Source organism: Vigna unguiculata, chromosome 5 (assembly GCF_037176805.1).
Source record: "Vigna unguiculata cultivar grain cowpea cultivar isolate G323 ecotype 2 chromosome 5, ASM3717680v1, whole genome shotgun sequence".
Taxonomy (NCBI): Eukaryota; Viridiplantae; Streptophyta; class Magnoliopsida; order Fabales; family Fabaceae; genus Vigna; species Vigna unguiculata.
This window is the reverse complement of record NC_140796.1, coordinates 45,616,075-45,637,903: the sequence shown is the minus strand read 5'-3', so window position 1 is coordinate 45,637,903 and position 21,829 is coordinate 45,616,075. Positions and strand designations below refer to the sequence as shown.

General features: G+C 29.6%; 3 protein-coding genes across 3 annotated transcripts; all 3 read right to left on the bottom strand.

The window, feature by feature from the left end:
- Positions 1-4,558: 4,558 nt before the first annotated feature.
- On the bottom strand, positions 4,559-5,822 carry LOC114184691 (uncharacterized). Its single transcript, XM_028072005.2, has 2 exons — positions 5,373-5,822; positions 4,559-5,282 (listed from the first exon to the last, which is right to left on the bottom strand). The coding sequence occupies exons 1-2, from the start codon at positions 5,631-5,633 to the stop codon at positions 4,743-4,745; spliced, it is 801 nt and encodes a 266-aa protein (XP_027927806.2). The 5' UTR covers positions 5,634-5,822; the 3' UTR covers positions 4,559-4,742.
- Positions 5,785-14,387, bottom strand: LOC114194837 (B-type cell cycle switch protein ccs52A-like). Its single transcript, XM_085673465.1, has 10 exons — positions 14,144-14,387; positions 11,685-11,752; positions 11,215-11,394; positions 11,052-11,114; positions 10,882-10,970; positions 10,738-10,744; positions 10,467-10,568; positions 10,313-10,375; positions 10,125-10,193; positions 5,785-5,923 (listed from the first exon to the last, which is right to left on the bottom strand). The coding sequence occupies exons 1-10, from the start codon at positions 14,385-14,387 to the stop codon at positions 5,852-5,854; spliced, it is 957 nt and encodes a 318-aa protein (XP_085529591.1). The 3' UTR covers positions 5,785-5,851.
- Positions 14,388-19,820: 5,433 nt separating this feature from the next.
- On the bottom strand, positions 19,821-21,584 carry LOC146886478 (uncharacterized). The gene is made up of 3 exons (XM_085673598.1): positions 21,418-21,584; positions 21,220-21,335; positions 19,821-21,105 (listed from the first exon to the last, which is right to left on the bottom strand). The coding sequence occupies exons 1-3, from the start codon at positions 21,569-21,571 to the stop codon at positions 20,023-20,025; spliced, it is 1,353 nt and encodes a 450-aa protein (XP_085529724.1). The 5' UTR covers positions 21,572-21,584; the 3' UTR covers positions 19,821-20,022.
- Positions 21,585-21,829: the final 245 nt, after the last annotated feature.

The following is a 21,829-nucleotide window of genomic DNA, read 5'->3' as shown; positions in this document are numbered from 1 at the left end:
ATGTCATTACAATTCAATGCTTATGAACCCTAAGTGGTTGAATAGGTTGAGTGTTTTCCAAAATAAAAGTCCAACAGATCTCATAGATAATTGTTGCATGTATAAATAAGGCTTAATTATTATTTTGGTCTCCTAATTTATTGGTTTTATTCATTTTGGTCCCTTTTTATTTTTTGGTTTAATTTGGTCCTCTAATTCTTTAAAAAGGTTCAATTTAGTCTCTGCCGTTAAGTTGACGTTAACACCGTTTCCATACATGCCACGTATCATTTTGTGGAATTTTCAATTTTTAAAATTTTTTTAAAATTTTTTTTAAAATTTTTAATTTTTTTTATTATTTTAAAAAAATTTGTCACGTGTCACGTCATGGTTCTGCCATGTGTCAACTTGATAATTTTTTTTTTAATTTTAATTATTTTAATTTTAAAAAAAAGTGTCACTAGGCATATCACGATTGTGCCACGTGTCAAACTAACATTGATTGTTTTCAATTTAGTCCCTCTATTTACAATTTGGATTCAATTTAGTCCCCCAATTTTTTTAAATGATTCAATTTTGTCCTCTCTAATTTGAGACCAAATTAGTAATTAAGCTTAATTACAACTTATATATACATGTTAAAATAATTTTTATTATATTTATACATCAAATTACTCCATCTAACTATTGAAATTATTATTTTTTACATGTGTACAAAATTTTAAGTGTAAAAAATTACAAGTGAAAAATGTAAGAAATAAAATAATATGAGTATTTAGGGAGTGATTTGATGTATAAATGATAAAAAAATATTTTAACATGAATGTATAAATTGTAATTAAGCTTAATTATTAATTTAGTCTCAAATTGGAGAGCACAAAATTGAATCATTTTAAAAAATTGGGAGACTAAATTGAATCAAAAATTCAAATAGAGGACTAAATTGAAAACAACCAATGTTAGCTTGACATGTGGCACAATCATGACATGCCACGTGGCAATATATTTTTTTAAATAAAACAATCTCAAATTGACACGTGTCATAACCATAAAGTGACACGTGACGGTTTATTATTATTATTTTTAATAAAAATAAAAAAAATAAAAAAATTTACAAAATTCCACAAAATGACACGTGACATGTACGAAGACAGTGTTAACGTCAACTTAACGGCAGAGACCAAATTGAACCTTTTTGAATAATTAGAGGACAATATTGAACAAAAAAATAATAAGGGGACCAAAATGAACAAAACCAACAAATTAGGGGACCAAAATGATAATTAAGCCTATAAATAAATGGGGACCAAGAAATGACTTTTTGTACTATTTTTTAAAACCTTTTGACCATCTACTTTTTTTTAATAAGCAATGGGTTGTAGTTCCTATCCACCACCAATTTCATTACAGGCCCACCAAAGTGCTTGAATAGGTTGACTATTGTTGAAACAAAATTAACGAACCAAATTTGACACATGTGTGGACCACATGGGTCAATAATTAGGGTGATGGGAAAGAATCTTTGTACAATTTTTGTAAATTTTGTTCCAATTGTAGAAATATAAGACCAAACCAGATATTGAAACTACTTTTCTAGTATACATCAAAAAGAATTCCTTATAGCATAACTTAACATCTTCTACAACCTATACATCATCTACCTTCTACATTAGTATGGTCCAATAAATAACAATGTACATGAATAACTTTTAACAAATAAATTTCAGTCTTAAAGCACTCTTCCATGAAGATTCAAAAACACCACCAAGCCTAAGAGAACAACTACATGTGAATGTTATTATGAGTATGCTCCACAATTTTCATGTACTTCACACAACCCTTTTTCCAACATCATAAAATAGTTTTCTTTTCTTTTTTCTTTTTTCCCGGGGTAGGGCTTTTACAAAAGCCTACTTGAGACCATTGCTTTTGAAAGTAAGGGGACACAATAGTTGTCATGAATTTTTTTTCCGTACTCTAGTATAAATTTTTTCTAAATTTGAAATCAAAGAAACTAGAATACGTCTTTTGGATAATATTATATTTCCTTTGTCGTGACTTTTTTTATAAAAATTAATTAATATTAAAATAGTAAGAAAACAGGTACAAACACAAGTACGAGTATACTGGTACCCATTGGGGATGGAAAAAAACTTTATATTCATTGGGTATGGGTATGTAGATGAATATTTTATTTGGTAATGAGTATGAGATAATGAAACTCGTCCTTGTCCCATCCCTAACCACCACCACCATTCCATTGTTGCAATGTTACCACCTTGTTGCCATTGGCATCGACTTCTCCACCTCCTCCTCTTTTTTTCTTATTCTTCTTTCCATTCATCACACTTAATTTTATATATATATATATATATATATATATATATATATATATATATATATAAAACTTATTAGATTTGGCAAAAAATTTGCTATTTTTTTTACCAATGGATTTATCGACATACAAAGTCGTCGATAATAAGAATTATAAATTATTAATGGATTTTACAAGAATTGGTCAAAACCCAAAACAAAAAGTGTGCCACTATTTTTATCGACAAAATTTATCGATGAACAAATTCTTCAATAGCAACAGTTATAAATTATTAACATAATTTACAAATAGAATTTATTGATAGATATGTTACATAAAGGAATAAAATGGTTAAAAAATTTAAATTTAGTAATGAATATTCTTGTCAATAATTAAAATTCTAAATTTATTGATAAAATTCATCGATAATACTATAAGAAAACTTTTAAATAATGATCAATTCTAGTGACCAATAATTATTAGTGATTATAATGACCACTTTAAATATTAATTTACAAACTAAAAATTATTGGTTACTAAAATAGTAACTATTATGAATAAAAAAATTATAATTAATAATTAAATTGATTTTTAAAATTAGCTAATTTTTAGTGATCAATTTTCATTGGTAGCTAAAACCATGGTAGCTAATTTTAAAGATTAATTACAATTTTTTATTTATAATAGTGACTATTTTAGCAATAACTTTTAATTTAATAAATTGATATCTAAATTGGTCACTATAATGACTAATTATTTTTAGTTTCTAAAATTGATTTTTAATTGAAGATAGTTTTGTAATGTAAATTTGATTTTATCAACATATTTATTTTCATCAGTCAAATTTTGATAGTAATTATGTAAATTCTTTTAATGATTTTAAACATATTTTCAAGTTCATCCAAAACTAAAAATATGAACCATTTAATTTTAATGGGGACAACTTATTTTAAAATATAAATTAAATAATCTTATGTATTAAATCGGAGGATTTTTGTATTTTAATGATTTTTGGTGTTTATGAATATAATTCCTAGACTCGTATCAAAGCATAAAAAATTATAGTTTGGCACCATAAAAGTTATTTATAACTTTGATTTGACTATTTTAATTATAAAAAATATTTATAATAAACAATTATTTATTTAGAATTAAATGTTATAAAAAGTTATTATAGCAGTAATATTAAGAGTTGTGAGGTGGATGTAAGAGAAAGAATCGTTGTTGCCAAGACATAAAGATTTGACATAGGCATATACAAAGAGATTCTCAGTGTAATATTAAAGTGTTGTTATAAATGAGAAACATGTTAGTAATATTAGATTATGTGGTTAGTAGTATTAGATTATGTGGTGATATTAGTGAATGATAGACAATGATACACGTATAAACTCCATTTGATTCCACAGGAAATTTAGTTTTCATTTATGATACCATCGAAAATGATACTAAATTATTTATGATACATATTTTGGTATTAATTTTACAATTAAGAATTATTTTTAGGAGAGAAAGGAAGGTGTAGAGTTGCATTTTATTGGAGTAAGAGAAATTTATGGTAATGGTTTATTGCACGTTTTAGGAGAGAAAGATAATATAAACATATTATATTATCTATAAATAATTTTATTAATTGAATGTTATAATTAAAAATTAGGAACTTTAATTTCAGATTTTAATTAAAAAATATTTAAAGTATCGATGAATCTTTTAAATAAATAAGGGTGGAAAATTAGGAAAAATATATTAGGGGATTAAGGAGTCCAAATTTTTTTTTTCACATTTGATAATGATTTTAACAAAATAAAGAGCGTTTGTCTATGCTTATATTTCAATTTGCCCCTAATTTTATATATTTTTTATATATGTATTAAGTATTTATATTTACTTTTTATCTCTTTTTTTTTTACACATATAGATGTATTTAAAATGTTGATGAATATTTTAGGTGTCCAGTAATTATTTTTTAAAAATTATTTAGATGATTATGATTTTTTAGTTAATAACTATGAAGCAAAAATCAGAGTTTAGTTCAATTATTATGGCTTTTATGGTGTTTTTAATTATTATGACTTTTAAGAAGGTGTTTTGGGTTGATCGGCGAGTTTGGAGTAGATGGAATAGGTGTAATCACAAGTGTAATCAATTCTTTGCATCTTATATCCATAAAAAATTTTAACTTCATATTTTATTTACCAAAAGAGTTTAAATCCTGAAATAAATTGTAAAAAATCTAGGAAATTAATTAAAATAGGAGAATAGATATTGAACTAAGAAACCATATCTTGCACAATCAATTGATTAAATTCTAAACCAAGATCATGAACAAGGTTTTCCCATATCCCACGAATAAACATTACCATACCCCCCACCCCTATCTGACTTCGAAACTTCGAAGAGATCGAGCCTGAAGAAGGTAAGAGAGAGATAACTATGGCTCCTCACAATCCTAATCACCTATTCCATAGATAACAACCTTCTTCTTAGTACTATTACTTTTAGCCATCTCTAACTCACTCCCCTCACACAAATCACCCTGGTTGCATCTCGCTCTTCTTCCACAACGAGGCACAAGATACAACCACAACGAAGTGAATAGTATAGCAATAAATTTTCCCCACACCATCAAAATCAACAGAATAAATGAAAGCACAAAACACAGAGCCATGTTTGAATCATAGACTACTTTCTTATCTTGATCGATGCCACGTTGCTTCGGCTTCGCCACAACATTTGGTGATGGCAGTGCTTGCGGAGCGGAAAACCTCGAAACGTGACCGGTGCTCAGTGAAGAAACGGAGGAGGTTAGACGATAAGAGGCGCGTGAAGATGAAGAGCAAATAGGGGATGCAACGTTTGAACAAGTTCCGTAACCGCTTTTATTAGGTTTAGGGGCTGAGATCTTTTCAGTGTTTTCTTTGTGCACTGATGTTGATGACAAGGATAATCTGTTCTTATTTGCTTTCCTTCTTTTAACAACCAACCTCATCTACGAAAACCATAAAAAACAAATTGAGATTATCGGAGCGAGAAGAGGAAATTAATATATATGAGAAATGAAAAGAAGAAGAAAGGATACCAAAGAGGTTTCGTTCAAAGCAGATCTGATGGCCTTCCACTTTCTCCGGCGAATTTGAAACATATCTCCGACTCCGAACATGGAGGAAAGCATGGCGGGCAAAACGGCGCCGTGCTTGTCAGCGACGGCGAGATAGGAGAGAAAGGGATCCCTGGCGCTGCGTTTGGGCGCAGGGGGTGATGAAGGCAACACATCCATGAGACACGTGGCTGGTTTGAGACACGTGAATAAGGACCTCTTGGGTTTGTTCTTCGATTCCATGACCCTCGCAAGGAAAAGAAAAAGAAGAAGATGGATGAAGAATGATCAGGAATACGAAAGCGGAGCCATGAGACGAGGGTGAACGTACGCGGGTGATGAGATTACATAATATTACAAGACACAATAGAGAACCGAGGGGAAATCGTGCGTTACGTCAAGGGATTCAGGAAAGAGAAACCTATATATACATGTATAACCGTGCGATTCAATGGCTCCTATTATGATGCTGTTTTGTATATACTATGGACACACAACACATGGATAACGCCAGAGTGTTTCTTCAAAGCCACCTATGGAAAAAGAAAAAAAAGAGAGAGGCTAATTTGATACCATGTTAAAAATTACCAATTTAACAACCTCTTTCATACTATTAAGGTAAACATAGACATTATATTATTATTCTGTGTGTATATATATTTTTTAAATATCTATAATATTATATTAATAAGTGATAATATTTTGAATAAAGTGTAATATAGATTATGTATTATTATATTAGAAGCTCATAATTATGTATCAATTATTTTTTTTTGGAAGATCAAACACTACAATAAAATGTTCCATTAGCAAAGTGATTAAAAGTTGTTAGTTATTATAGTGACTAATTTAAATATTAATTTATAAAATAAAAAATTATTGATTATTAAAATTGTCACTATTGTGAATAAAAAATTATAATTGGTCGCTAAATTGATCACTAATTAATTAGAAACTTTATAAACTAATTTTTTTGGTAGTAAAAACTAAGATAGTTAATGTATAGTGATCAATTTTTTTTTGTAACTAAAACCTTGGTAGTTAAACTTTAGAAATCAATTTTTAGACCAATTATAATTTTTCATTCATAATAGTGAGTATTTTGATAACTAATAATTTTTTATTTTGTAAATTGGTAAGTAAATTGATCATTATAGTTACTAATAAATTTTGATCACTAAAATTAGTTACTAATAAATATATATATTTTTCAATGAAATAAGATTATGTTCAGAATGTGCTTGAGCTTCCCTGTAATGCATAAGAATATTAGACTCATGAGTCATGCATTTATAAGTGTGATATTTCATAAAAAAATATAAATTCTTATGATAGCAAACAATTCTTTTTACAAACTTTATTATCGGATAAGATAAAATAAAATAAAGTTTATCCTTCTTCTCTCTAAAAATGTCAAGTATAATATATATATATATATATATATATATATATATATATATATATATATTAATGATTTATATTATTGAAATATAAACAAATATTATTAAAATATTAACATATTTAATTATGAATTAACCTTGCTTCCTTATTTATTTGCAACTTTCACTCATTTTTTAGCTTTTATATTTTTTCTTTTTTTTATCATCTGAAAAATATATTTATTTTAGATTTAATTATTCGTTTTGTCTTTGTTTTTGTTCAAAAATATTATTTTAGTCCTTTCTAATTTTGAAAAATTGATACAATTTAATATTTTTTGTTGAATATCTTAGAATGGATTCATAATTTTTCATCAAAATTGAAAGAGTTAATAATGATGATTTATTTTTTTGTGTAATTAATATAATTCTAATATCAGTTTTTATAAAAACTCATTAATCTGCTTCAAAAAATTTAATATAAAAAATAAAATTTCATTAATTTTTCAAAATTCAAAACTAAATTAAATTAAGACAAAAGATTGAGTGATCAATTTAACACTTTTTTTTGACAAAAATAGAAACAAACAAGTAATTAAACATTATTTTATATAATTATATTTTAATCCATCCGTTCAATAATGCAGAAAGATGTATGTTCAGAAAAAAATCTATTTTAAAACCTTTTTAATAATAAAAATAAATATATTAAATAAAAACAATTAAATTGTCTGACTCATACACAAATAAATACATACAAAAAATAAAAGATAATAATATAACTCCTTAGCAAAAAGAAATGTTTAGTTTTTATAATATTGAACATCAATCTTATCTAAAATAAAATTTTATATTAGAATTCATATTTTATAACAATTCCAATAATATATATCGATAAAATCCATTAAATAAAATAAAACTTTATATCATATATAATTCATACTGTATAACAATTCTAATAGTAAAGAATATAAACATTTATGTAAAATATTTGGAATAATAAACTCATTAGCTGAAGAAAAAATGACAGAAAAAAATGTTAAAAAATTACATAGACAACTAAATTATTCTGTCTTACATATTATGTCAAATCAATTACTTACCATAAAAATAAATTAAAAAAAATCATAATTATATATAGTTTTTCATAATTAAATATGATATTCATACATCTGGTAAAATCCATATATAAATTAAACAATATTTTCACTAAAGAAGTTAGAAGTAAAGATTGAGGAATCATATTAAAGTAGTTATTAAAACTACAGAAAAGTCATAAGTGAACACCTTATATAAAAATGGAGTTCACAAATAAAATAAAATTTCAAAGTAAAAAGTACTTCTAACTTAAGAAATTATTTTCTAAATTTCACTTATATTGATATTCAATTAGATTATTTCACTTCTATACTAGGTTGAATATTGTAGAATGAAATTTACACGAATTAAATGGATCATATACACTAAATTAACGTCTTAAATATTTAAGACAACAAATACTTATAAAACTGAAAGATGTTGAGATTAAGATTCAATCATAGCTATAATACAAGTTTCACATGGCAATTAAAGGATTAGTAGGATACTTTATGTACTCTACAAAAAGAAAAATCTTAAATAATATTAAATTATAAACTAATTAAGAAGAAGATATTGTAACAACTTTAATATATACACCAAGTGCAAGTTATATAAGAGATGTAAATATATTTGAGAAAAGGTTTTAAGTTAATTGAATGTCTAATAATGTTTCACTTATAAGTGGATAAAGACAACTTTTATTAAAAGAAACTCTTAAAGAAATAAATAGACAAAAATTTTGGAAAGAAAAAGATTTTTATTCCAAAATTATTTTTGTGAAAAAAAATAAAATTACTTTATAAAGAATATATGAAATTTCAATATAAAAATATAACTAGCGTAACACAGGCGCGATAAGCGCTATCGCGCCTGTGTGTATACAATTTTTAAATATGCGTGATATTATATTAATAGGTGATAATATTATAATGTTATTAAGTTTATATATATATATATATATATATATATATATATTAAAATTATATTTATTAAAAATAAAGTGAAATATATCAGAACAAATAAAAGAATAACCATTAATAAATAAAGAAGAAGAGAAGAAATAGAAACATATGATTTTATAAAAAATTTGTAAAAGTAACCGTCAATTTTTTAAAATTTAATAAATTATTATATTTAAAGGGGTAAAATCGATATTTTGAAAAATGGACACAAAAAGGGGAATCACTTCTATATATTGTTATAAATTATTGTTATAGATTTATTATGTAAGTTAGTACTAGGTTATTTCATTAACAAATATTTTGAACTTATAAATACAATGAATTTGTGCAATTGACGTCGGCTATCACTAACACAAAAAAGCCTTTTAACGTCCGATATTTTCGATCTTTGACGTCTGTCCAAACACCGACGTCGTAGCGGGTGACGTCAAAATAACGTCAGAAAAATAGCAGACGTCACTTGACGTCGGTCCATTAAGAGTTTGACGTTATTCAACGTCGGGCCAATAACAGCAGACGTCAATTTTCGCGCTGAAATGAGCCAAAAATCTGAGCAATTTAACGTCTGTCAGAGCCCATCAGACATTAAATAACGTCGGCCCTGGTACGGTCAGACGTTAAATAAAGTCTGTCAGAGCACACCAGACGTTAAACTGCTCTATTTTAAAAAAAAATTGACTGTTTTTACAACATCCATACACCTGAAATTTTTTACATGGGATGATCATGTGAAATTTAACATAAAAGGATTTATTCCCATCACTTGATGAGAACAACCATCAATCCAATCTAAACACTAAATCATTTTACTAAGGTTGGCAGAGATAACTAGATGATTAACCATCAATCAAACATATTTAAGCAATATATGACATGAAGTAAAAGGATTGGCATGATGATTGTTGATCAAGTTTTTGCAGTATATAATTGTATTTTTGGTTAAATATTTTTTAATCCCACGTGAACAAGATATATAAAGCATTTTTCATATGCACAAATAATAATTGTCCTATATACTTAGTTTCTTTCCAGGAACAAACATAAAATAGATAAATTCAAGTAATGATACACCACTCATTTTAATAAAATGCAAAACAACTTGAAATTAAAAGTTATTTCTCAAAGGGGAAAAGTACAAGAAAGAAAAATGAAAACTGCAGCTGTCATAAAAACTATTTAAAGTGAATTTAATGTATCTCTAGTCAAAGTAATAGTGATAGAGTTCCTAGTATGACTAAACGTACTATATTCACAAATACAAAAAAGCCGCAGGGCTTCAATTGTTTTTATCCATCTTTAAATGAGTAAATTACCTGTGATTTAGGGGATGGGAATACATTCCAGAACCTAAGTGTTTCATCTCCAGCTCTAGTTACAATAGTCTGAAACAGTATAACTCATCACAAGCAGAAACACAACATATAGATGATACGACAAAGAACTCATTTTCATAATCAAAGACAGAGTGATGAAAAAGGAATAGGTTAAAGAACTGAAATACCTGTCCATCTGGAGAAATGGCAAGATAGAGAACTCTGTATGTGTGGCCAGTAAGAGTGGCCAGCTGCATCAAAGGACCAAAAATGGTGGTAAAGCAGGTTTGAATAAAGTAAAAATAAGAAAAGAGATACATCTTATCATAGTAGATGGTGTACCTTTGACATTGTGGGGTATCTCCAAACAATTATCTGGATCTGGGAGTAACCATGTGTGCTTACTAGTTCGTTGATATTTTTAGACCACACGAGATTGCAAACCTGCCAAATATAAAGGTTGAACACCATTTTATTTGTATTAAGAAAATGGAAAGCGCAGAGCAGGTATTGTTTAAGAAAATGTATCTCTAAATGTCTTAATATTTGAAGTGGTAAATGCCACAAGTTCTTAAAACAATTTATAGGCCGAAAGAAACTTAAAGAATCATACCTCCCAACTATGAATGGTCAACTAAAATGACATTTAATTTAGGCATTTTTTACAACTTTATAGTAGTATAATAAACTCTAGATAAGCTATTTTCATTGTAATGTCTCAGTTTCTATACAATGATAGAGCAAATAATGATTTTACCGCCAGAACTGGATTTCTAAGGGTGACGGGAGATGACTGACTCCATGTAAGAGGAAAGGCTGAGTTGAGTGTTGATTCCATACAAACAACTGCCAAAAAAATTATTAGTACTTGTGCATGAGAATAAAGAATAATAGTTCAAAAGAATGCTTAAGTTTGCACTTGCATACTCTGTTGTCATTTCCTCCAGATGCCAACTCACGGTTATCATAAGACCACTTCAGTCCACAAACCTTTAAAGAAACAAAAAGGAAAATCAATATGTTGTTGGATATCATGTACAGTAGAATAGTTAGACAAGATGAAACTGTAAGAAATAAAAACAAGATTGACCTTTGATTTGTGCCTTGACAGTTTACTGACAAAATCATCTTGTGCACGGATATCTCTTTGATAAATATTCTTATCCCTGCCGCCAGAAGACAAAAGAGATGAACTCCAGGCCAAGGCTCCAACACGTAACCGATGACCCTCCATAGACCTTATCTTCTTGCAACGAGAAGCATCCCAAATCTACATGGACAATAATTAGACTAAGGTATTGTTTAATTGGTGGGTGGGAAAAAACATAAAATGAACTAGCAAGTGGGACGAACTAACCTCTTCTAATTAAAAGACGAACTTTGAGAGGAAGTCTAGGGTCTCCACACATTGCTGGCCAAATGGGAACAAAGAGCAAGTGGGACGAATCTCAAAACGCTGCAAATGGGGATGAAAATGGAAAATAATCGGTTCAAAACGCGTAAAATCAACCCATAATCAAACCCCAACAAGTTTGATGGCGAAAACCTTTCAAAACTCACCTGGAGGGGGTTGGAAATGGCGTCGCCGGCGGGAACTCTCGCGGAAACGATGAACAGCGCGAGGGTTTCTGCGTTTCGCGCAGAGATAAACTAAAGCTTAACGTCGGGGGTGTTATGTCCGACGTTAAGTGACGTCGGGGGTGGGAGGGGCCGACGTAAAGGGACGTCTGGCGCGCGCTGGTCCGACGTCAAGGGACGTCCTTTTTTGAGTGACGTCGGGGTATTTTTTAACAGACGTTAAGTAACGTCTGCCCGCTCCACGTCAGACGTTAAAAAGGTCTCGTTATTTACAAAAATGCCACCGGTCATTTTTAACGTTGGGCTTTTTTTAGGCAGACGTTATTGGGGTGACGTTAAAGGCCTTTTTTGTGTTAGTGTATGTCTGTTATGTCTGCTACAAATCATGCATGTTGTCACTGCTATGGACCATTGAAGTTCGGTAATAGCCATTGTTAGCACATTCTAGAGAATCATTTCTCCAACAATAGAGCACCACCTTTACTCATACTTTCTTCGATTTTTCAGGCAAACACGAGTGTAAAAAGATGTTTTGACATATACCTCAGATATTAGAGAAACGCAATATATAAAAATGGGGTAGTATTTTTAAAATTGTTGTAAATTTTTATGCTTTGATTTTTCAACGAACCGTAACTTATACGTAAATAGGAAAGTTCGCAATAATTTTAAAAAATGTTATTTTTTTAAAATATTTAAGTAAGTGATAGAGATACAAGCTTCAATTGTTTATAAAATTAAAACATATAATGAAATAAACTTCGGTTGCTCAAGAATCAAAACTTAAAATTTAACAAATTATTTCAAAAATGTCACTGAAAATTTAAAATATTTTATTTTAGTGGTATAAATTTAAGTTTTTTAAATGACCGAAGCCTATATCATAATAGGCTTCAATTATTTTAGAGAACCAGAGCCTATTGAAGTATAGGCTTTGGTTTAACCTAGATCGGAAGCCTACACCCTTTGTCATGACATTCTTACTACTGCAATTAGACAGTCTGAGCATCTTGGATGAGTGTGTTGTTAGATCAAAAGTAAGTATTCGCCTCTATTTTGGAGGCTTCCGTCGCTAGTCTTCTAGCACCCACAATGTTAAGTATGAAGAAAGGTTGACAGAGAAAATCACTCACAAAAGTCAAAGAGGAACTCTATGATCAAGTCACTAAGCAAGTGACCGAAAGGGTTATCAGCTAGTTATAACAATAGTTCGATAGTTATGTCATTTCTATCTGCTTCATGAGAACCTTGTGTACCTCCCACAGGTAAAATTAAGAATCATTTTGTGCTCAATTATGAATTGAATAATTGTTCTTTAATGAAATAACACTAATCTTGGCAGTAGAAGCTAAAAAGGGAATTGTTCAGGTTCACCCCTACCAAAAGATGACATGGACGACACTCGTCCATTTCAGTTATATGTTGTGGATGGTACAAAGAGAACACTAGTGGCACGTGGAACAATATTTGAGGCAACCACAATTCTTCATGGTATGGAGCTATCAGACAATAAGGTTAATGTCACGATAGAGGAAGTTCTCGTAGCAAATACTTTAGTTTTTGTGCCAACAGATCATGTATATATTGTGACACATACATTTTAATATTTTTTTTGTCTGCCCTATTTGGTTGGCTATATTTCCGACCCCCTAGTACGAAGTCTTAAACACATACATAGGGTATTAATTTTTGTTTTATTAGTAATTTATATATTAATGATTATTTGCATGATTAATTTATATAAAATTGTGAAGATAATAAGCAGAATGTACATTAAATAAAACTCAACTCATTGCAATAGTCATCAAAACATTTTGTGTGAAGAAAACAAATGAAAACATTTTGTTTGAAGAAAACTCAACTCATTACAACACCAACCATAGCCACACAATAGTGATATACCACGAACAAACTCAAGTACACACCAAGGTAGGGTTTTATAATACACATTCAAATGGAACCCATATGTTGCGGTATTGAGATGTTTTACCTGGTTTTGAAGAAAGAAAACACCAAAGTTGGATATTAAATTATTAATTGAAAATATATTTTGATTAAGTGATACATTATTCTTTCGGTAGAAAAACAAAAGATACTAAGCTAATGAATGAAAAGTGAGTCAATTGATCTAAAATGAAATCTGACATTACAGGAGATTGCAATAGGGTATCAAAGATTCCAAAGATTCATACTTGCAAATAAGTTGATCCAAATGAAAATAGTCATATGCGGTATCAGATGCAACAAAATCAATGTCGCAACAAGCTTGGGTCCTCTATATACTCCACAATTTGTTCAAGCTTCACATTTAGTAGCTCATGGGTATCAACATCCCTAATAGTGGTCATTTCCTAGTCCAAATCGCTCTCCACTAGACTCAAAAATACACCCTTGTATTTACCATCCAACATAAGCACAGGTCCCTCACGTTTTGGAATTACTGTCTCCAATGAATGGAATTGATTCCATGCTCAAGGTAATCGATTCCCAATAGAATTCATGTGCATTGGTTCCAACTTCCTCAAGAACTGATTCCACCTCCTTCACACAATTCCAAAATCGGGTATAACACAACCCATAACTGATTCTAATGCTCAAACGTGGTTGCATCTTAATCCCCATGGAATTGCACAACATGACCCGCCATTCCTCCATTATTGCTATGGGTTCTTCACCATGAACCATGTATCTCAAAGACTCTCTCAACCTCTAGGGAAAGAAAGAAAAATATACATATGCATGAAACATGATATTAAAACAAGGGTATTTTTGCAAAACCTCTTTGGTCACCCTTAAATCTTCACAGATATAGCGGGATGGGATTATGGAGTAATCCTACGATTCATCTCTCACCATCGCCTCAAAATACTGTGAAATGAACACACTTTCACCACACCAATCCGCGCTTCCAAATTTGTTTATACAATAAATCACTTCAAAAGAACACAACATTAGTCCCTTATATTGTTGTGTAAGTGTAGTTTATTGACTTGTAATTATAATCTATCATTTTAAAGTATAACAATGAAGTTATTTTCAATTCAGGCGTCATTAACAACTACTTGTGGTTTCTCTAAAGGACAACATTACTATGTAGTTTTGCTCCTTGCAGAAGTCTCCCCCAACCATCTCAAACAAGTAATAGATTGGTAAGAACCTCAATGTTATGAACTTTCTTTGTTATATAAGTGTATCATAAAATATTCCCTTATTCATCGTTCAATTGTTGGACATAACATGTTAGGAAAATCAACTGCTAAGGCAAAAAAACTTGCATGGTTTTCCTTCCAGGTTTGTTATTTTGGTCTATATATAATTGTTTCATTCATTTTCTTCCTCAATTATTTATAATTGTGTTGATATATTATAGTGTAATAAACAAACTGACTCATATGAGTGTAGTTATTATGTAATGCAATGGATGATAATCGTTGTTCATGCTCGTATTACAGCTAGTTGGTAAGCAACAATAATTGCATTGAATCAAATACTTTGCAACTTTATATTTTTATAAACTAATTGAAATTATTATCTTTTTGTGTAGAAATTCAAGGGTCCTACACCTATTCCCGTGACGTCCATATAGTTAATAAAGATGCTTTTTGCAAAATATATAATACAAATGTACAATAATATTTAGCACATTTACTTGTAAATTTTGATTCTGTCTTATTGTAATATTTAGCACATTTTCTTTTCATTATTTATTTGTGGTTTTATGCTTTATGCTTTGGTTCTAAATGAACTGAAGCCTAATATGAAAGTTTATGTTTCGATTCAACTGAAGCCAAAAAGTTATCTTTTTTACCTTGTCTAAATATGTTTTGATTGTCAAATCGAAGTACAATGTTTAAAATAATCAGTGTTAAAATCTTTTCTTGCATGGGTGAAAGAAATCTTCATCGTCAACGTCATGGAAAGTTTTACAGAAAAGTAACCATCAACAATTCAATATAAAATCACAATGCAAATTCATGGAACAATTCGTAGACAACATACACTCCACTCATTCCCATCCTAAATTCAATAAATTAATTCAAACAAAAAAATTACACATATATTGTTATAAGAATGCACAACTTCATTTCTAAATTCAATAGAAATCGTTACTTCATTTCATTTTTTTATGAATCAATAAATATTTTAGAGATGTCAAAATCTTTATATAAATATATGAAAAATTTTGTAGGTGCCAAATATATAAAATATAATAAACTTTTAAAAAAATATTTTAAATTATATATTAATTTATATATATTAAAAAATTTGGGGGTCATTTAGAGCTGTCAAAATGAGTTGGAACCCGCAAGCCAAACCGGCTCATCATGGGTTCGAACCGGATTGTGTTGAAATTTTCTTACAAATTTCAATACGGATTGATTTTTGACCTGACTCACCTAGAACCCGACTCACCCGGGTTGAACCCATGGTGAGCAGGGTTGGATTTTGCATTTGGATCATGCTAGGTTGTTTTTTTTAGCCAACACATAGATAATTTTTATTTTTGTGATTTTAGTTTTTATTTGGATTGTATTAAAATTTATTTAGATTTTAATTAAAATTATAATTTTGTTTTGACTAAAACATAAATAAATAATTGTACTTTTTTTAATTAAGTGAATCTTCGAGCCAACTCGTTTAACCCACCAACTCGTGGTGAGTCGGACCAAATTCATTTTTTTTGACTCGCTAATAAATGATTCGGATTAGATTGACTTATTAAATAATCAACCCATAATAAATTAAATTAGGTCGGGTCGGATTATCCATTTTAAAAACTCTAAATCAATACCTCCCTCGATCTCCATTCGGTTGTCCCAATACACGACTTCACATAAAAAAAAATATATAAACAAAGTCTGCTAAATGAACATGATTAGGGATGTCAACGAGGCGCGTCGGATATCCATTATGCGGGTACCCGCCTATTTTTTTCATATCCGCGGGTATCCATGGGTACCCGCGGGTATTTGTAAAATTATTTAAAAAATAAATATTTAATCATAAATTTAATTAAAATAAAATAAAATATATCATTGTCATAAATTTTAAATAAAGTTCAAATAAACTCAAGTTGATACAAGTCCAAATAATTGTAAAAGTAAATATAAAATGATGTTAAACAAAATAAACAAACTCACTCTATTAGATTGATTTCTGAAAAATAAACAAAATAAACAAATAATAAACCTCAATTGTCACGTGTCAAGTATTCTTATTTTAATTCCATCATTTAACAACAAACATACCATAAACGTCATTGTCTATATAAGGTTTGATGTATATGTCCAATTTCAAAGAAAGAAAAGAGAATAATGTCAAGGGGTGTAAGTTTAGCGGGTACGGGTATCCACGGGTACAGATATTATGATACCCGTACCTGCCCCGTTAACATGCAAGTATCAAAAATATCTGTACCCGCGGATAACGGGTATCCATTTTTAATATCCATTTTCTACCCATTGCGGATTTTATCCGCAGAAGGTTACGGATTTTTTTGACATCCCTGAACATGATTTCCTTTGTCACAAAAATCGTCTCTCGCTTGACTTATTTATTTATTTATTTTAAATTGAAACTGAAATTATCAATTAGGTACATTACATCCAAAGTTCTTCGTGCTCAAAACTCATTATTTTTTTTTTCAAATTTATCTATTCTCATAATATTTAATAAAAACACCTAATAATAGACACACAAGTTAAAGTTACTCATTTTAAATTATAAAATTAAAATGTCCAAAAAACAAATGGAAACTTTTTTTTGTTAATCATATAAAATAGACAAAGTTAACCGTATCAGTGTTAAACAAATGAAAACAATAAAGTAAACCAATAAATAACTTTAAGAACATACAGTAATATATATATATATATATATATATATATATATATATATATATATATATATATATATATATATATATATATATATCATATACAAACTATGAAAATATTCCAACGACACTATTCGATGTGATTTTATTTATTTAGGTATAATTACTCGGATCATACCAGTTTGGTTCCAAAATTTCAAAATAGTATCCACTTTTAAGTTTGTCTCAATTTAGTACTCAAATTCGTAATGTGCATCAACTTAGTACCCTCCGTTAAGTTTTCGCAAACACCGTTAAGTACCTTGTCATGTATCAGCCTCTATTTTTTTTTTTGTTTTTCTTAATTTTTTCTAATTTAAAATAAATTGCCATGTGTCAAATCCTTGATGTGACACGTGGCATTGTCAGTGACACGTGGCAAGGTACCGTCACAGTGCCATTATCTTGATTTCAATCTAGTCCCCACATGTGTCTATTTGTAATTTAGTACCTATATTTGTTTATTTGTTTCAATTTAGTCTCTGCCATATTTGTTTGAATTTTGTTTAAATATATATATTTTTTAAATAGAGAAATATTATATCTCTTTTAAGACAAAATTTATTATTTATATAAATGTTATATTGATATTTGTTACTAAAAATGACTTATAAAATTAAGTATTGAAAATTATATTAAAGTTAATGATAAAAGTCATGAATAACATATTTATGTTTTGTTACATTGATATTTGTTATACTCATGAATAATACAGTTTGGGTAAATTTGTTATTCATGACTTTTACCATTAACTTTGATATAAATTTCAATATTTAATTTTATAAGTCATTTTTAATAACAAATATAAATATAACATTTATATCAATAATAAATTTGGTCTTAAGGGAGCACAATATTTTTCTGTTTTGTAAAAAAATATTCAGACAAAATTCAAACAAATCGAACGGGTACTAAATTGAAATAAATAAACATATATGGGTACTTGAAACAAATAGATATATATGAGACAAACAAATAAACATATACGGGTACTAAATTGAGACAAACTTAAAAGTGGGTATCATTTTAAAATTTTGGAACCAAACTGAGTATGATCGGAATAATTAAGCCATTTATTTATTATGTGTTTTTTTTATTGTTTTTATTACTAGAAAACTCATTTTTATGATCATTTTATATCTATTGTTTAACGCTGCTCTTTTATTGGATACAATTGCTTATCAATTAATTTTTACTTTATTATTTTTTTCAAAACTCAAATAAATCTATAAAAATTATTTATTTAAAAACTATTTTTTATTAAAATATTTTTTTTAATAATTATGATAAAAATTATTTTCTTATCATCATAAAAAAATATAAATACACATGTATATGTGTTTTAACTAATTTATAATACAAGTGTTGGATTTAAATATTGAGTTTGCTTTCTATCATACCAAATATATGGATCTTTCTCCATATACATTATACGAAATATATACTATTAAGTGTGCTTTTTATTCAGCTACCAAATTGGGCCAAATAGTTACTTATAAGATGAAAAAGTAATTGGAATAGAACAACTTTTTTCAAATTTAGAATACGATATTTCACGGATACATTAACCAAAATTTTAAAAGTATTTTATAGTAATATAAAATATTAATAAATAAAGAAACACTGTTACTTCCATATTAATCCATAATGGCGATTATTACAATATAAAAAGGTATTATTTGTGATTATATTATAACAAAGAAATATAATTATTTATATTATTATAGTAATAATTAATTTTCAATAAGTATCAATAAAAAAATTATTGGAGAACTTTAAAAAATATTAACTTATATAATAACTCTTAATTTAGAGATATTATTAAATTTCATAATTATACCTTTCATTCATCGTAAGTTACTACTATTTAAAGGAAAACTAATAATTCTAAAAGTTTAATTATCAAGAAAGAATTCTACTAATACCATTATCATATATCTCATTAAAATTCCACAATCTTTTCTCTACTTTTCTATGCAATAGTACCCTTAAATCCATCTAAAGAAAAATAAAAAGTTTTGGATACCACAAAGAAAATATTAAGTTACATCTTAAAGAAATAAAAAAACAAATGGATAATGATTGAATATTTTTAGATTCTGGTCTTCAAGTGTTCCAAAATATACATGTATACTAGAAAAAAAAAATTGAATACTTTGAAATTACTGGAAGTATTTAAGGAATATTGGTGTGATAGAAGGGTTGGTTATACGGTTTTTAAGGAGGAGAAAACAAGGATCATATATGGTTTGAAAATCAATTATGGAGAATTAAACGGAATCCTGGGAAGCACTTGCTGTGTAATGCCGCCCTATACAGAAGAATCAAAATATTGCACAATCCGCAAACAGTTATCTAGACCAGGATTAGAAGTACGTCAAGATATACTTACTTGACAGCATTTTTCCCCTTTATTTGGGTGTAGAATTTTTATTTGTTGGTCTTCTACAAGATAGTGCACTGACAAGGATTGGAAACTATAGGTAGAACGTTGCCGCTCCCTCTTATCGTTGTAGGAGATCGAGCGGTTGTAATGCTGGATTCATCTATATATAGGCTCGGATCTATATTGTCAACGTTCTCACCTGGCTGCACAATAACAGGCCACTTCACCTTAAAGTTCATTGCCCTGAATGGTGCATCCTCTAGACCTGTCTTTGACCTCAACATTTCAAGTGCAGCCTTGCTCTTGCCTCTTATCTGTCTGTTTCTTTCAAACATTTCATCTATAGCCTTGTCCTCTCTTGCTCTGCTGCTCTCACCTCCTACTATTTCTTTACATAGCACTTTCGACACGTCATTTCTTGTTCCGCTCCCACTTTCTACTTCTTTCTCTTCAGATATACGTATACCTGCTCCTGTCGCTACATCTCCCTGTTTCCTTGCCTCTGCAACTTCTTTAGGTGCCTCCTCTACAGCCTTGCCCTTGCCTTTTATCTGTCTTTTTCGCAGCTCATTCTCGCTTTCAGACATTTCATCTACAGCCTTGCCCCTGTCCTCTTCTGCTCCGCTGCTCTCAGCTCCTACCGTTTCTTCACATGGCCCCTTGGACTCCTCATCTCTTGTTCCGCTCCCACTTTCTACCATTTTTTCAGATTTCTCTTCGCCCTTGTCCTGTCTTGCTCCACACCCAGCTTCTACTTCTTTCTCTTCAGATATACGTATACCTGCTACACTCGTTGCCTTTTGCTTCACCTCTCCTAGTTTCTGTGCCTCGCTCTTGCCTTCTGCAACTTCTTTAGGTGCCTCCACCGCTTCCTCGCTCGTATTCCGTTTTCGGCGGTTTAACAGTGCTACATTTTCGTCGTCTTCTTCTTCATCATCATTATCCAACACCATGTTCAAAAACTGGGTCGTCGAGCTCTCGCTTTGTCTTTGTACTTGTAATTCAGCTGCTTGTGATCCTGAAGCTTCTACCGATGAGGAGGGAATAATAGAAAAGATAACTTCTCCAGTAGTGCTACGTATGTTGATTCTCCTTTTACGACAAAGATCAACCATCTCTTGATAACAGGCCTTAAGATCCTCCTAGAAGAACAGGATAGTATAAAAATATAATTTGGCATAATTTACTAATCAAGACAACAGGTCATAAGCTCCCACAAGAAGAACAGGATAGTATAAAGTTTCCGTTGCATGTACCGAAATGCGAAGTGATCTCTCAATTGAGGTAAATTCTGAGGAATATCCAAGGTAAGTAGCAGCCAGTAAAGCGGACATTGCAATCTCAGAAGGTTTGAATTGAGCGAAGTAGACCTCTGTAGACATATGAGAAAAAAATGTTCACTCAGCACCACTACTAGCGAATATACAGATTCAAACAAATTCTTGTTATGTTACCTCCTTGAGACTGGACTATGATCTCATTAATGCATCGGCGTTTAAAACCCCCGATTCTTTTGAAGGTGGGATAATAGTGATCCAGGAAGTGAAAGGGAGTTATAGATCGCATTCGCCAGTCAAGTCCGCTGAGAATGCGAAATTCCATTCTCATTACAACTTCGCTTTTGTAAACCGCTTCTCTTCTCGTCTGCGCAAAAGATCAGTGCATTTTGTGGTGTAATTTTCGTTAACTAATGTGAGCTTAGAATTCAACGTCATTTTAATTTCAGTGGAAATTGTGGTTTACCAGAATGTCCTTTTGGAAGAAATTCTTTGTCCTCATCTTGGCGGAAAGTGTGTAGCAACATATTGCAACCAAACGAATTTTATCAAGTAAAGAAGACCCTTGTAATTCCTTGAGAAAAACAAG